Source organism: Primulina tabacum, chromosome 3, assembly GCF_025594145.1.
Source record: "Primulina tabacum isolate GXHZ01 chromosome 3, ASM2559414v2, whole genome shotgun sequence".
NCBI classification, from domain to species: domain Eukaryota; kingdom Viridiplantae; phylum Streptophyta; class Magnoliopsida; order Lamiales; family Gesneriaceae; genus Primulina; species Primulina tabacum.
The window spans coordinates 5,375,015-5,391,049 of record NC_134552.1 but is presented as its reverse complement, the minus strand read 5'-3'; the positions used below and the strand labels follow the sequence as shown (position 1 = coordinate 5,391,049).

Here is a 16,035-nt window from a genome sequence, read left to right as displayed (position 1 = left end):
TGGACTCATACATGGGGTATCAATATATGTGCACACACATATGTTAAATTAGTGGTCGTATAGAGAACGACATAACAAATCCAAAAAAAAGAAGACGTTGCTTGCTAGGGAAAGCATCCCCACTTCACAAAGGGAAAGAAGGAAGCACTACAAAAGCTACTTGCCAACCTACAAAAGCAACCACTATATTGTTCCTTCTCAGGTGTTTTCTGGAGAGGGGCGCTGTCACAATTTTAATGATGTGACGCTTAGATTATTGAAAAAATATTCATAAAAATTCAAAGGTACATTTCTGAACACATAATTAATTTTATATTGATTGTGCACCAGAAACCCAATCCAATTCGATTTTTGTAAGATTTGTCAATTCAAAAACTAATGAAATTATAAATCAAGATCTTTTGTGAGATGAGTCGATATGCTCATATTTATAATAAAAAATAATATTTTTAGCATAAATATAATTTTTTTATGAGTGACCTAAATAAAAAACGTATCTCACAAAATTGATTTATGAGATCGTTTCGCTGGAGTTTTTGTGATAAAAGAATTGAACATATACACACACAAAAGCAATTTGTCCACTTATCTGAAATGTTTATTTCATGCACCAATTGCGTTTTATATATTTTAAATATGATGTTTTTAATATACACGAAAATTCCTTTCATGCACCAATTGCGTTTTATATATTTTAAATATTTGTGTTGCAATAATTAAATTTTGGTTATTTAACAAACTGAGTATGAGAAAAATTCAAAGTATTTTAAGACCAAATGTGTTTGAAGCTTAACTGATATTTAGGTTTACCGAACTGATAACTGAAGACCAACTGGCCGAAATATATTTGAGCGAATGAAGAAACATTATATGAAGGATCAATAAGATTAATCAGAATTACAAATCTGAATTATTGGATAAAATCTCCCGTACCAACAGTCTCTGAATTGTCAGAAATATACGAACACTACCTACAATGTACGTATTGTTAGAAAAGACAGTGATGTGAAAAGACGAGATTAACGACTGCTATATTAGGAAGAAATATATTATTTGATTTTACTGACCGTTTGATCCAAGTCTATAAATATAGGAACTTATAAAATAGTTAGACTTTCTGGAATCATCGCATAAGTTCAAACATTCAAGCTTTCAATATCACAACTGCTTTCAAGATTTCTTAGCACACACTTGAGTATTATATAAGATCATTAAAGATCAATTTGTGCTTAATATTTTCATTTCGAAACACTTGTAAGCTGACAATTAATGTATTGTTTAGTGTTGTTTAAGTGGGTAAGCTAAACTAGGAGTTTCGCTTAGGCAATGAAAAACCTTAATGAATCGGGTTGTTACAAAAGTTATAAGCTTCAAAATCTTCTAGTGAACGTAATTCCCACAAGAAATAAAGGGTAATGTAGGAGTTACTCAAATATCCAAGCATTCATAAACATCATTGTGTCATTTACATTTCAGTCAGCTTATTCTTGATAACCCAACTATTTTTTCTTACTTAGCCATTTTTTAGTGTTCAATCTATCAGTTTAACTTCCTTCGCACATAACTTGTCTGATTAGCTAACCGACATTGACTTGGAGAGAAATATTAAATTCAAAGTTGTTATCCCAACCGAATTTTGGACAACCTGGTGTAATTGTTTATTCAACCCTCTTGTAACCAATCACACGATCCTGACAATTGGCTTAGTATATAATTCAAATTTTTTGGGAGATTTTATTGTCTCAATATTTAAGAAAATTTATTTTGTACCTTATAATTATACATTTGCATGGTGCATAAAAAAGGATATATCTAACATCGTGGGTAGAAGAACAGTCCTTTTCTTAAAAAACAAAATAAAATTAGACGTACTTTTTCAAAAAATAGATAAATTTTGTGATTGGCAGTTGTATAATATAAATAGCCTTCCACAATTAATTATATATATATATATATATATATATATAAAGCATGTGGGTCACTTGAAAGAAATGTGCAATTGTTACTCAAAATAGCCAGTGCATGCACTTACATATATGCTAATTCAACTCAAGTGTGCACGTATCCTAAAATTTGTCGCCTTGTTCTCTTTAATTAATAATAATTAAAAATAAGTTAAAGGCAAACCGATACCTTTTTTTTTTCTCTTTTTTAAATCTTTATATTAAAGAATATCGAGCGAAATGCAAAATATTAATTAATCAATAGTCTTTTCCATGTCTATTAAATGATATACTTATTATTTATTAATAATTTTTTATGAGACGATCTTACGAATCTATTTTGTGATAAATATTTTTATCATTAAAAAATAATATTTTTTCATAAATCGAGTCGGATCGGTGATTCGTCTCACATGAATTAACATGTAAGACCGTTTCACATGATAAAGTAACTTTCATCTTATTAATTAACATAAATTGGATTTGAGCCTCTGTTAATAAAAAAATAGACTTCAGTGCGATTTGATTTCCACTCGAAGTATTTTTATCACCAAAATGCTGACATTACATTTAACCAATCTGAGTAACAAAATCAATTTAAACTTGTTTCCTAAAATCGACACGTGTCGACACATTTTATGTTGGTAATAATAAATGCTGAATATAAATTAATATATTTTTGTGATACTCTTTATTTCCACTAAAAGTTATTTATACTCTTTATTTATCTTCATCCATTTCGAGTTTCAACCCACCATGAAAAAGAAAAATGGATTCCATGGGTCCCCTTAGAAAATGTATCAACAATGGCATGCACTCACTACAAATACTTTTTTATATATATAAAAAAAAATTAATAATTAAAAATTACCCAAATTTAAATACTCGTACCTTATAACAAGTCGAAATTAACTGCAAATATTATAATTGTATTTTTTTAACATGTTAAAAATAATATTATCGATCGATTCATAATTTTATTTTTCAATTACTTTTATTCTTATAGTAATTTTTCATCTGAGTTTTGACGTGACATTATTTTTGTTGTTGCGTCTTACCTCTAGCAAAAATGATTAAAATTTAAAAAATATAAATTAATAGATTAAGATCATAAATCAGACATCGCATTGTTTTTTAATTTAAAAAAAATTGGTTATTGTGAGAAATAGAAAATGGACATGGTGAAAACTGGAAATTGGATTGCGACCGATAATTCCCCGACAGCAGAGCATGGGGAACACTTTAAAATTTCTATTTCCAATATTGATCTGATCTGGCGCTGTCCATCAGGCATTTCCTTGATATTTTTCAACGGTCCAGATTCTGTCCACGTAGCACAACTTCCCCGCTCGCACCCCCTAGCGCAAGTTAGTCAACCTCACTCAACAAAACCCATAATCGACCCCGAAATTGTCCAATCCATACCTCATCAATGATTGCGACACTCCAAAGTCCACTGTTGTCTAAAATAGTAATTTCACGATATAAAAACCAGTATATAACCTTACAGCCTCATCCCATGGAACTTTAGCACCAAAGAGCCGAAGGGAAATAGATTATATTACCGAATTACCCCTCTCCGGAATCTCTGGTTCGAATCCATTTCCTCAACCTTCGATCGGAATTCGATAGCAGTAGTTCTCCCAGCCCGATCTGGGACAAGTTTTGCTTCGCATGATGGGATTTTGCATCTTCCCGCTGGAGACTCCGGCGAGGTTGCTGTGGAGTACCAGCTTCTTTCGCCACAAAGTCATGTTATTCTAATATCCTCAAAAGAACCCTCTCCAAATCTCCGAATAAAAATAATATCATATATATATATATCTATATATCTTAAATTATCTCCGGGGAACTTTGTTTGTGTGTGTGAATATATTGAGCAGGACGACGGTGTGTTAGATCGCCGGAGATCTGAGGGAAAAAATGGAATATGATCGTATTTTCTTCGACCCCTCGTGCCACGGCAACATGCTTTTTCTTGGAAATGGTGACTCCATTTTCCGAGGTACAAATTCAATCATAATTTGACTCCTCTTCCCCATGTTACACTCTCGTATATTGACACTAGTTTTCGATCCATACTAGGAGGAAGATCAGTGATGAACATGGAGGAAACATCGAGAAGGCGGCCCTTTTTCAGCACGTCAGAGGAGCTATACGACGAAGAGTATTACGACGAGCAGTTGCCGGGGAAGAAGCGCCGGCTGACTCCTGAGCAGGTGCACTCGCTGGAGAAGAGCTTCGAGGTTGAGAACAAACTGGAGCCGGAGCGGAAGACTCAGCTGGCGAAGAAGCTGGGGTTGCAGCCGAGGCAGGTAGCGGTTTGGTTCCAGAACCGCCGCGCACGGTGGAAGACTAAACAGCTTGAGAGGGATTTCGATCAGCTCAAATCCTCTTACGACTCACTCGTCTTCGATTATGAATCCATTTCCAAGGAAAATGACAAACTCAAAGCTGAGGTAACTTTATTTGAATCACAAGTTTCTAGCTTTTACTTCATTTCGAACATCATCGTTGCAAAAAGAGATTTAACGAATGCCATAAATTATTATAATATATCAAGAGATCATTCATATATAATTTGGATCGTTGCAAAACTGTCGCATGGAGCCTTCCGTTACAGTTCCCGAGATAGTTAAAATTCAGAAAATATGAAAATTTTAGGGAAAAAATTTTCGAAAGCCCCTTCTACTGTAAGTTATGTTCAAAGAACATAGTTCTTCAATTTTTATCGATAGCTATTGAATCCGTAATGGCCGTTATATGTATGTATTGCTATATTGGGATTTGGATCATCTACCATGACTGAAAATATAGCAGCTGGTATGTTGTGTACTTTGTACACAAGATGATTAGCTGATCATCTCGTTTCATTCGACAACTTTTCAAATTTATCTGACGTTTTGTAAGGTTCACGACATGATCAGCTAATCGTATTGTGTAAGAAATGTACATGACTGAAAACAGAGCAGAGGATTCAAATCCTCTATATTGACGCGGTTTCACAATTGATAAGGACATGTTTGGCTGAGTCCAAAGAATAAGATGCCTTTCTTTGATATCGATTCATCCATCAATTTTTATCCTTTCATAGATTACAATAGCATCGATCCTACCCCCCACTAATTTAAATAACGATGAAATTTCAATTCTTAAAAGCAAATATACCTTCCCGGTCTCTAGAATTTGACAGATTATTTTATTTTAATTAAAAATTTAAAATTTATCTCCTTATTTCCTGTACTATGTCAAGTTATGATCGTCAAAATGGTAGACATTTTACATATGACAAGGATGATCCTTCGGATACAGCTTCTTTCCTTGACGGAGAAGGCGAAAGCCGAAGAACAGCCGGTCGGAGAATCATCGGCACATCATGGATCGAATCCAGTCCCGACATTTGCACCTCCGTGCCTCCAGCTCACTATGAAGGTGGAAGACCCGCAAAGCATCGGCAGCGATGGAGGCGCTGTGGTGGACGACGACGGCCCTCAGCTGCTCGACAGCGGCGACTCCTACTTCCCCTGCAGTCATTACCCCGATTACGTGGTGGCTGCCGAGGAGGACGATGATAGGCGACATTGGCGGCAGCTATTACAAGTTCGTTTTCCCCGCGGCGGAGCACCACCACCAAGAAGACGGGGATGGGGAGCCGATCGGCTCGTTTATCTGGACTTAATTTAGAATATAGACATTGTTAAATATTCTTATGATTAGTTAATAAAATAATTTAAGTTACTTTTGTGCTGGTAATGTGGTAACGAATGTATGATGTATGTTGTATTCTATAATCTAAGGGGGTCTTTGACATAGGTATTGGGTCTCTTAGAAATAGAAGTATACCTTTATTTACCCTTCAAATGTAAATTACAATGTCATTCCCCTTTTCCATAAATATTTGTAATTTTTTTAGATACTAACAAACCAAAAAACGAGAGCTTTTAAAACCCGTTTATAATGTCGACGACTTGTAACTCATCTGATATTAAGACGTATTATATGATGTTTGCATTATTATATACCAAATGAATCATATGTGATTACCCAATTTCATATCAATTTATAGATGGGCCATGAATTAGATGGGTGCAATTGGACTGACATATGTGATATCCAATTATCATGGCCAACCCAAATCTACTAAGTAATGATTGGTCTGGATGAAAAATAATTATATTTAATGAAGTTTGTAGGAGAGAATGCTTGTCGTTTTATCAAAAGTTATGATTGACGGTGATATTGTAACTCAAATTTTTTAAATTATGCAACAATTCAATCACTCTGTTTCGATTGCTCTACTGAACAAGAACAATCATTGCACCACTGAAATCTTTATCAATAATTGCACTCATTGCAGTCAAATGAGGATTGAATTCGTGACATTGGTTCTGATACCAATTGTATGACCGATTGTTTGTCGTTTTTCCAAAATTTATAGCTGGTGGTAATGCTGCAATTCAAAATTTTTGAATGGTACAACAACTCTAACACCACGTTTCGATTGATCTATGAAACATAGACAATCATTACATCTCAACAATACTATTTAAAATTTGAATTCCAAATAAAACCAACTCGATAAACGAATCCAAATATATTGAAAGAATAGTAGAATTTATGTTAGACAATCTCACGGATGTCGACTCGATCGATATTTGCAATAAAAAATAATATTTTTTATGAGTTGAATTTGATTGAAGATTCATTTTATAAAATTAACTTGTAAAACAAGTCTCAAAAAAGTTTTTATGTTGAAAAGAAATACAATGAAATTTAAATCATAGACTTGAGAATATTTAACTTAAATTCTTTTAATCAAAATCTAAACAAAACAATGTAACTTTGATATACATCCTTCTATTCATTTGAAATCCCTTTCTCTAAACGTTGGTTCAAAAAAGTTGAAATTTCTCTTTTGTCATTTTTATAAGCTCATTTTTAAAAGTATTTAACACAGTTTTAGACGTATTTTTTTTTAAAAGATAGTTATACGAAGCTACGGAAGCAATTTTCTGTTCATATTTTCTTTTTTCTAAAATGAGTATGGTTATTGTGAAACGGTCTCACGTGTTTTTTTTCCAATGAGCTCTATACTTAAAGTGAAAAGTAACAATTTCACCATAAAAAAATGATATTTTTTTCAAGAATCTGATCGAATTAAATATCTGTATCACACACAAAATTGACATGAAAAACTGTCTTACAAGAATTATTTGTTTAAAAAACGAGCACAACACCACTAATCTAATTTTCATTGTGATTGGTTATAACCCAGTTTGATTATCAGACCCAGCTTCTACTTAATCAGTTCAATGAGCTCCATGCTCAATTAATTAATTATTGAGATCCTTTATTTATTCCCATAAATTCAACCAGGCCCGCAAATGTTCAAACCACCAAATTCTCCAGTAATTTATAAATAGAAAACACTCCAATATTCTCAGAGTATAAATCGTCGGCGTCGACGTCGTCGTTCGAGTTCTCGATTTCCTAAAATCTTTAACGAGCAACTACTGATTTATGCGTTGAAGTTTTGCCGGGCACTTCTCGAAGCCTCGGACTTTGCTTTACGACGTAGCTAATAATCTACAAAATTTATTCATTGGCCTCTTCGGGTATTAATTGAGTACTCGAATCTCGATTGACGGCCAAAATCTTCTTATTTTGGGTAATATATCTTTTTGCTATACTCGAAAAGGTTCTGAAAAAAATTAGCTAAAAAAATATTTATTATCATTAATATATTCACCCGCCGAATTAAATATTTGAAAGCAAATAAGAAATAGATACGTAATTAATTGTGAATTTTTTTATTTTTTGTTAACAAAATCAAATTTAAATTTGATTTCTCATGAAAATATAAACTACATTTAAGTATTTATATTGATTATATAATTTTATTTAATTTTGGTTATGATTTTTAGTTTTGTGTTATTTTTATATATTTAGTTCTCAATATTATCTATTATATTAATATATATAATTTTGTATTTGATATTATGCTTTCCAACTTCTTTAAAGAGTGTCAGTCGTGATTTCGATATATTGACTGTCCATAAATTGTTGTTTTTATTATTATTGTTGTTATTATTATTCTAAATTTCACGAGTTGATGAAATGTATTTTGGGGATTATGCTTTCATTTTCTTAGAAAATCTAAAAATCACAATTTTTTTTTGAAAATTATTTATTTATTGTTTAAAATTTTGATTAAAAAAAATAATACATGATTCTTCATATATATTTTTTAATTTTTTATTAGTAACATTTTCACTAAACCAAGACTACATCGGTTAAACAGTCCAACCCAGCCTACCAAAAACCTGCCATTTGACGGGGCGGGGAGGAGGATGTCGGCCTGTGGGGTCCTTAACTCTTAATCGTTATTATAATTCAATTTGATTATGATTAATTAATTACAGCAGAAAACGAGTAAAAATTTTCTTTACAATGAGCACAAAATGTGTCAACTATAATTATAATACAAAAAATAGCATATAATAAATTCTCATGTAAACACATCACATCATAAAATAAGCCCGCACATGACCGAAATCAATTATATACAAACAACTCATATCCTTGGGACATGCCCCGGTATATAGATACATATATACACTGGGATACCCCGCTCAACCTCAACTCAGTCGTGACTCTCTCCAGAAGTACCCTCCCTGATCTCCTGATAACCTGGAGTACCTGTCATTGTCCACACATAAAGACAACAACAGCCCCCCTTGGGGGTGAACAAACACTCTGTATGGAACAACCATAATATATACAACATGTATTTATACAATGATATATGATATGCAATGCATGTATGTCGTGGAGATATCAGGTCAAATGGCCATCCACTAAGCAAGTATTGAACCAATCAAATCGTTATCAAATCAATGCTCGAGCTGGCACACCAACCTCAGTCGAGTATAAGGGAATATTCGTATGATAGCGTCGACAAAGCGCTATCAAATACCAAATCTCAACCAATCAATCATAGGGACCACAAATGTTTATGTTTTTAAGGGCCACATAAGGCCAAACATAGCATCGTGCTCCAAACCCCAGAATCAAAATCCAATGATATAAAGGTATCCAAGGATCGTAGCTCAACGTGCATGTCATGTATCGATGTATGTATAAAATGATGTGTGTTAAGAAAATATTTATTTTATACATCGATCTACCAATCATGAATTTCGTGTATGTCACATCAACTCACCAAATAAAGCAATAAACACATATTTTCAGTCAAATCAATCAAGCATATATCATATGACACAAATATATGTTACTCGATCGCAACATACCTCAGTTCTTCATTTCCAACTCAATGTAGCTTTAGGATTTCAGTACATAAACATAATCAAAATATTTATCTCAATCAATTAATTAATTCAAACAAAATACTTATAGTGTATTTGAATGTATTAATTCGTTCTATGCTATTTGTTAGGTGAGGGGTGTGGCCCACATATTAAACAAAATAATATAAAATCACATCCCACATCGGAAAGTTTATGAAATTGAACTAGGGAATTAGTTATAAATAGAGCTCAATTCCTTCAGTTATTGTATCCCAGAATCAAAAGCTTTTCAGTTTTGATAAAAAGAGAGTGCATAGAAAAAAAAGAGTGTATTTTTTCTTGAGTGCATGAATTTTCTTGTGTGAGTTAGAGAAATTATTTTCTCGGTATACTCGGGTTTGAGAGTGAGAAATATTGAGTGTATTGGTGTATACACTTGTTGTAATATTTCTTTCAGTTATAAAAGTTGCACTGCTCCGTGGACGTAGCCTATATTAGGTGAACCACGTAAATCTTTGTGTTCTTGTTGGTTATTTTATTCCGCATTTTTTGGGTACTATATTATCATCGTGGTCGGCATCGCTTGGGTATAATTTCCCAACAACTGGTATCAGAGCCTTGTTGTAAAAATTCTTAAGAATTCTGAGAATGCTCTGTGGTTGCAGCTTTGTCTGATATTCCACATCAGAAAAGATTTTTTAGATTTTTTGCTAAGGCTAGAGAAGTGATGGCTGGAGATGATTGATAGGGACCGAGAATCAACAAGTTCGACGGAACAAATTTTTCGTTCTGACGGTTACAGATAAGAGATTATCTGTACAGTAAGAAGCTGCATCAACCTATATTAGGAAAGAAACCGGAAAAGATGGAGGATGATGATTGGGAGCTCCTTGACCGACAGGTGTTAGGTGTGATACGACTGACCCTAACAAAGAATGTGGCACATAACGTGGCGGAGGCAAAAACCACAGAAGAGATGATGTCCATTTTATCGGACATGTACGAGAAGTCATCAGCAAACAACAAAGTACATCTCATGAAAAAGTTATTCAACTTGAAAATGGGTGAAGGTGCTTCGGTGGCTAAACACATCAATGAGTTCAACACGATTTCTCAGCTAACATCGGTTGAAATTAATTTTGATGATGAGATTCGTGCACTTATTCTTTTGGCGTCTTTACCAAATGTTTGGGAACCAATGCGGGCAGCGATTAGCAACTCTGTTGGAAAAAGAAAGCTACAATTCAATGATGTCAGTGATCAAATTCTTGCTGAAGAAGTTCGCAAGATGGATTCGGGTGAAGGAACATCATCGAGATCTGCTCTAAATCTCGAGAACAGAGGAAGGGCAGGAGTGGCGAAAAGAATTCTAACTGATGACGCGGTAGGTCCAAATCAAGAAATGGAAAAGACAAAAGCAACTTTGAAAAGAATTTGAAGTGCTGGAGCTATAGTGAAACTGGTCACTTGAAAGAGAATTGCAGATCAACGAAGAATAATGTCAATGCTGTCACTGAGGAAGTACATGATGCTCTGCTATTATCCATCGAAAGCCATGTTGATTCTTGGGTTATGGACTCGGGAGCTTCGTTTCATACCACTGGTGACCGCGATGTATTTGATAATTACATCGCTGGTGATTACGGAAAAATTTTCCTGGCTGATGGAAAAACCTTGGAAATTGTTAGTATGGGTGATGTACGGATGAAGATGTCAAATGGATCTGTGTGGAAAATTAACAAAGTTAGGCATGTACAAATTGACACGCAATCTGATCTCGGTGGGACAGCTCGATGATGAAGGCCACAATGTGACCTTCGGTGATGGTTCCTGAAAAGTGAACAAAGGAGGCATGATTGTTGCTCGAGGAAAGAAAACTGGAACACTGTATATGACTTCCAGTTGCAGAGACACATTAGCAGCTTAGGATGCTGGAGCCAATTCAAGTCTATGGCATTATAGACTTGGACATATGAGTGAGAAGGGAATGAAGATGTTGGTGTCAAAAGGAAATCTACCAGAATTAAAGACTGTTGAACACCAACTATATGAAAGCTGTATCTTTGGAAAGCAGAAGAAGGTGAGTTTTTCAAAGGCGAGGCCCGAGATACTATGTCATATTCATTGACGATTCGAGTAGAAAAGTTTGGGTTTATTTTCTGAAAAATAAATTTTGATGTTTACGAGACCTTTAAAAGGTGGAAAGCCATGGTGGAAAATGAGACCAACTTGAAGGTGAAGTGCTTACGGTCTGACAATGGTGGAGAATATGAAGATGATGAGTTCAAGAAATATTGTGCATAGAATGGGATCAAGATGGAGAAAACCATTCCTGATACACCTCAACAAAATGGTGTAGCTGAAAGGATGAACAAGACCTTGAATGAACGCGCAAGGAGCATGAGATTGCATTCTGGATTGCCAAAATCATTTTGGGCTGATGCTGTTAACACTGCAGCATATCTGATCAACAGAGGACCTTCGATACCGCTTGACTGCAGAATACCCGAAGAGGTATGGAGCGGCAAAGAAGTAAACCTTTCTTTCTTTAAAGTGTTTGGATGTCTATCCTATGTTCATATTGATTCAGCAAGCAGAACAAAACTTGATCCGAAATCAAAGAAGTGCTTCTTTATTGGTTATGGAGATAATGAGTTTGGTTATCGTTTCTGGGATGACCAAAATCGGAAGATCATTCAGAGCAGGGATGTAATCTTTAATGAGCAACTTCTGTACAATGACAAGTTAGACATTGGAGCTGGAGATGAATGTCCTGAAGTCAAGAAGACTGATGAAATGCCATTGACATATATTCCTGTGAATGAATCGAAAACCAGTAACCAGGAAGATGAAGAAGAAACTGCACAAGATGATGACCCACAAACCCCGGTTATTGAACTCAAGAGATCTTTGAGAACCATTAGACCACCTGAGAGATACTCCCCTGCAATTCACTATATTTTGCTGACAGACAAAGGTGAACCGGAGACCTATAAAGAGGGAATGCAAAATGATGATTCAACCAAGTGGAAGTTTGCCATAGAAGATGAGATGGATTCACTGTCATCCAATCAGACGTGGGAGTTGACAGAACTTCCGCAAGGCAAAAAAGCGTTACATAACAAGTTGGTGTACCTGTTAAAAGAAGAGCATGATGGTATCAAGCGGTACAAGGCAAGACTTGTTGTAAAAGGCTTCCAACAATGGGAAGGAATTGATTACACCGAGATTTTCTCTCCGGTGGTTAAATTAACCACTATCAGGACTGTACTTGGACTAGTGGCGAAGAAAGACTTACATTTGGAGTAGTTGGATGTAAAGACCGCGTTTCTTCATGGTGATCTAGATGAAGAAATTTATATGAAGCAGCCACATGGCTTTGAAGTACGGGAAAAAGAGAAAATGCTGTGCAAAATTCAGAAGAGCTTGTGTGGTTTCAAACAAGCTCCAAGACAATGGTACAAGAAGTTTGATGGATTAATGAGTAATAATGGTTTTCTAAGGTGTCAAGCTGATCACTGCTGTTATGTAAAAAAAATTTGACGGTTCTTATATCATACTACTGTTATATGTAGATGATATGCTGATAGCTGGAGCTTGTCTGGAAGAAATTGATAAACTCAAGAAAGATTTATCAACGGAATTCTCCATGAAGGATTTGGGTGCTGCAAAGCAACTCCTTGGAATGAGGATCTTTAGAGACCGGGTGAATGGATTCTTGAAGTTATCTCAAGAAGAGTACGTGAAAAAGGTGGTTAGCAAATTTAATATGGATGAAGCTAAATCTGTGAGTACTCCTTTGGCTAGTCATTTCAAACTAACCAAAGCACAATCACCATCAACGGAGCAGGAGCATGCTTATATGAATAAGGTTCCTTATGTTCCTGCTGTCGGAAGCCTCATGTATGCAATGGTGTGTACAAGATGTGGCGCCCCAAATCTCGCCACGTAATCATACAACATGTGACGTCATATGCATAAAAATTTTCTTTTCAACGACGTAATAATATAATGCATATACGACAAAATAGTGCAATCACCCCATTATCTACGTCAGTGTAGCAGAAACAGTATAATAAATACACACATACAACTCCAATAAGACAATAAGCTATACTGTCTCTATCTACTATCAACTACAAGACTGTTTGACTAGACACACCTAGTCCTTCACCACTATCCTGTCTCACGCATAGTCCTGTAACTTGCCCAACAGAAACAGCCCTCAAAGGGTGAGCATATACAACAATCATCATCGTAATACATAACAGTTATATTAACAACATAAAATATAACTGAAATCATAATAGAAACACCCCCTTTGCCGTTTCTGGACAATCAGCCAACAACAACCTCAACAACATCACAATGCAACAACTGCGACGTATGCCGTTTCTGGACAATCAGCCAACAACAACTTCAACAACATCACAATGCAACAACATCGACGATACGTCGCACCCCAACACCAGCGACAGCAATATCGTCGAACGAACAACAACATCGACGATACGTCGCACCCCAACACCAGCGACAGCAATATCGTCGAACGAATAACAACATCAACGATACGTCGCACCCCAACACCGGCGACATCAATATCGTTGAACGAACAACATCAATGTGACAACATCAACGAGACGTCTCCCAACAACGATAACCAACAACATCAACAATAATAAACAACAAATATAATAACAAATCACCCAAATCCGGTGATTTATCGTCGTTCAACACAATAGTATTCATCAATACTAAACAATAACAACATATGCTCGTACGTCAACACGTACCTGATAATCGAGTATATATACAATCTGGCTATTTCTTTGATCCCGAGGCTTGTGATGTATCTAAATAATTCAACAATAATTATCAGATCATTGTCACCGTATCAACACAGTTATAACAGCCTCAATATATAACATCAAATAGCCCAACAACAATTAATTCAACAAAATATAAAACTCGATTATAAATTCGTATTGTTCAACAATTTAATAATCTGGTGTATTTAATTCACAATACTACCATCAAATACACCCTAATTAATTAACTTCAAATAATAGGCTATTTTACAACATCCGTCAAATTACGAAAATTTTATATCAACGTGTAGCCTATACTTCGTAGACTCCGAATATATAATCAGAATTAATAACAACTGACAAACAACTCTTCAATCTCAGCCCAACGATTAAAAATCCCTAATTAAAACAAATTAGGAATAATTCAAAACAATAACACAATAATCTTCTCTACTTCGTTAAAATCATACACTACTCAACAATCTTCAATTTCTGTATGATTTCACAATTTATCGGATTTATTCCAGAAATCGACGAATTTCAAATATCACCAAAACTATAAAATTTATACATCAAATCGAAGACCTCGTGTCAACGATCCCAAAACTGAAGTTGGTTCGTCGATTGGATAAACCGATAAGTCGCACGATTGAAAAGAAAATTCAAAACTGTATTATTTCTTTCTTCTCTCTTTCTCTGTTCTCGTTGAAACTTTCTGATAATTGCAACTTCTCACGTAAGTGCATCTTTATCCATTTGTTTTATTTTATTTTATATTATATTATATTTTATATTATATTATAAAATATAATATAATATAATATATAATATTTAACATTTTAACATCAGTATATTCTTTTGGACCAGTCAAACGATCAAATTTTCCAAAACTCAAAACATGAAACTTCTATATCTTTGAGTTCTCTACGTTATATCCAAATTTCCAATCATTTGGACTTCATATGACCAACATATATCATATTTCATTCTTTAAAAATCATTAATTATTTAGTAATGTCATATTATTAAATCAACAACTTGTGATATTACTTCAGGCATTACATTTCTACCCACCTTAAATGAATTTCGACCCCGAAATTAAATAACAACAGTAATAACATGCATAAATAAAAGATACGTGATACCATCAGAATAAGTAGGGGTAGAGCTCCCTCATATGCCGCTCTGTCTCCCAAGTGGCCTCTTCGACACCTCTATGTTCCCACTGAACCTTCACCATCGGTATAAGCTTACTACGAAGCTTCCGTTCAGATCGATCCAAAATACAAACTGGTCTCTTAACATAAGACACATCAGGATCTAACTGAACTTCAGAAATATCCAATACATGTGAAGGATCCGGCTCATACTTCCGCAACATCGATACATGAAACACATCATGAATACCAGATAAAGATGGAGGTAAAGCCAATCGGTAAGCCAAAGTGCCTATTCGCTGTAATATTTCATACGGGCCAACATTCCTCGGTGCCAACTTTCCTTTCATGCCAAATCGCACTGTGCCACGAAAAGGAGAAACTTTCAAAAATACTCGATCGCCCTGCTGAAACACTAAAGGTCTTCGTCTTATATTGGCATAGGCGGCCTGTCTATCTTGAGCTGCTTTCAATCGTTGCTGTATCAACTTTACTTTCTGTTCCATCTCATGAATCATATCAGGACCGGTAACTGCAGCTCGATCAACATCATCCCAGTATAACGGAGATCTACAACGTCTCCCGTACAATGCCTCAAATGGAGCCATCTGAATACTACTATGATAATACGCAAACTCTACCAATGGAATAGATGACTGCCAAACAGATTTAAAATCCATAACATAAGCACGCAACATATCCTCCAGCGTCTGAATAGTACGCTCAGTCTGACCATCTGTCTGGGATGATAAGCCGTACTCAATCTCAACTCTGTCCCCATCGCAGTCTGCAATCCTTCCCAAAAATGAGAAGTAAATCG

The 16,035-nt window shown here is 35.0% G+C and overlaps 1 protein-coding gene across 1 annotated transcript; it reads left to right on the top strand.

Moving 5' to 3' along the window:
- The first annotated feature begins 3,458 nt into the window (after window positions 1-3,458).
- Window positions 3,459-5,687, top strand: LOC142539560 (homeobox-leucine zipper protein HAT5-like). The gene is made up of 3 exons (XM_075645104.1): window positions 3,459-3,948; window positions 4,029-4,402; window positions 5,256-5,687. The coding sequence occupies exons 1-3, from the start codon at window positions 3,867-3,869 to the stop codon at window positions 5,625-5,627; spliced, it is 828 nt and encodes a 275-aa protein (XP_075501219.1). The 5' UTR covers window positions 3,459-3,866; the 3' UTR covers window positions 5,628-5,687.
- The last annotated feature ends 10,348 nt before the right edge of the window (window positions 5,688-16,035 follow it).

Excerpts from the sequence above, each read along its gene's own strand:
- LOC142539560 (XM_075645104.1), top strand. The coding sequence starts at position 3,867 with ATGGAATATGATCGTATTTTCTTCGACCCCTCGTGCCACGGCAACATG. Across the intron at positions 3,949-4,028 it reads TGGTGACTCCATTTTCCGAG|GAGGAAGATCAGTGATGAAC; the intron begins GTACAAATTCAA and ends GATCCATACTAG. Across the intron at positions 4,403-5,255 it reads ATGACAAACTCAAAGCTGAG|CTTCTTTCCTTGACGGAGAA; the intron begins GTAACTTTATTT and ends CTTCGGATACAG.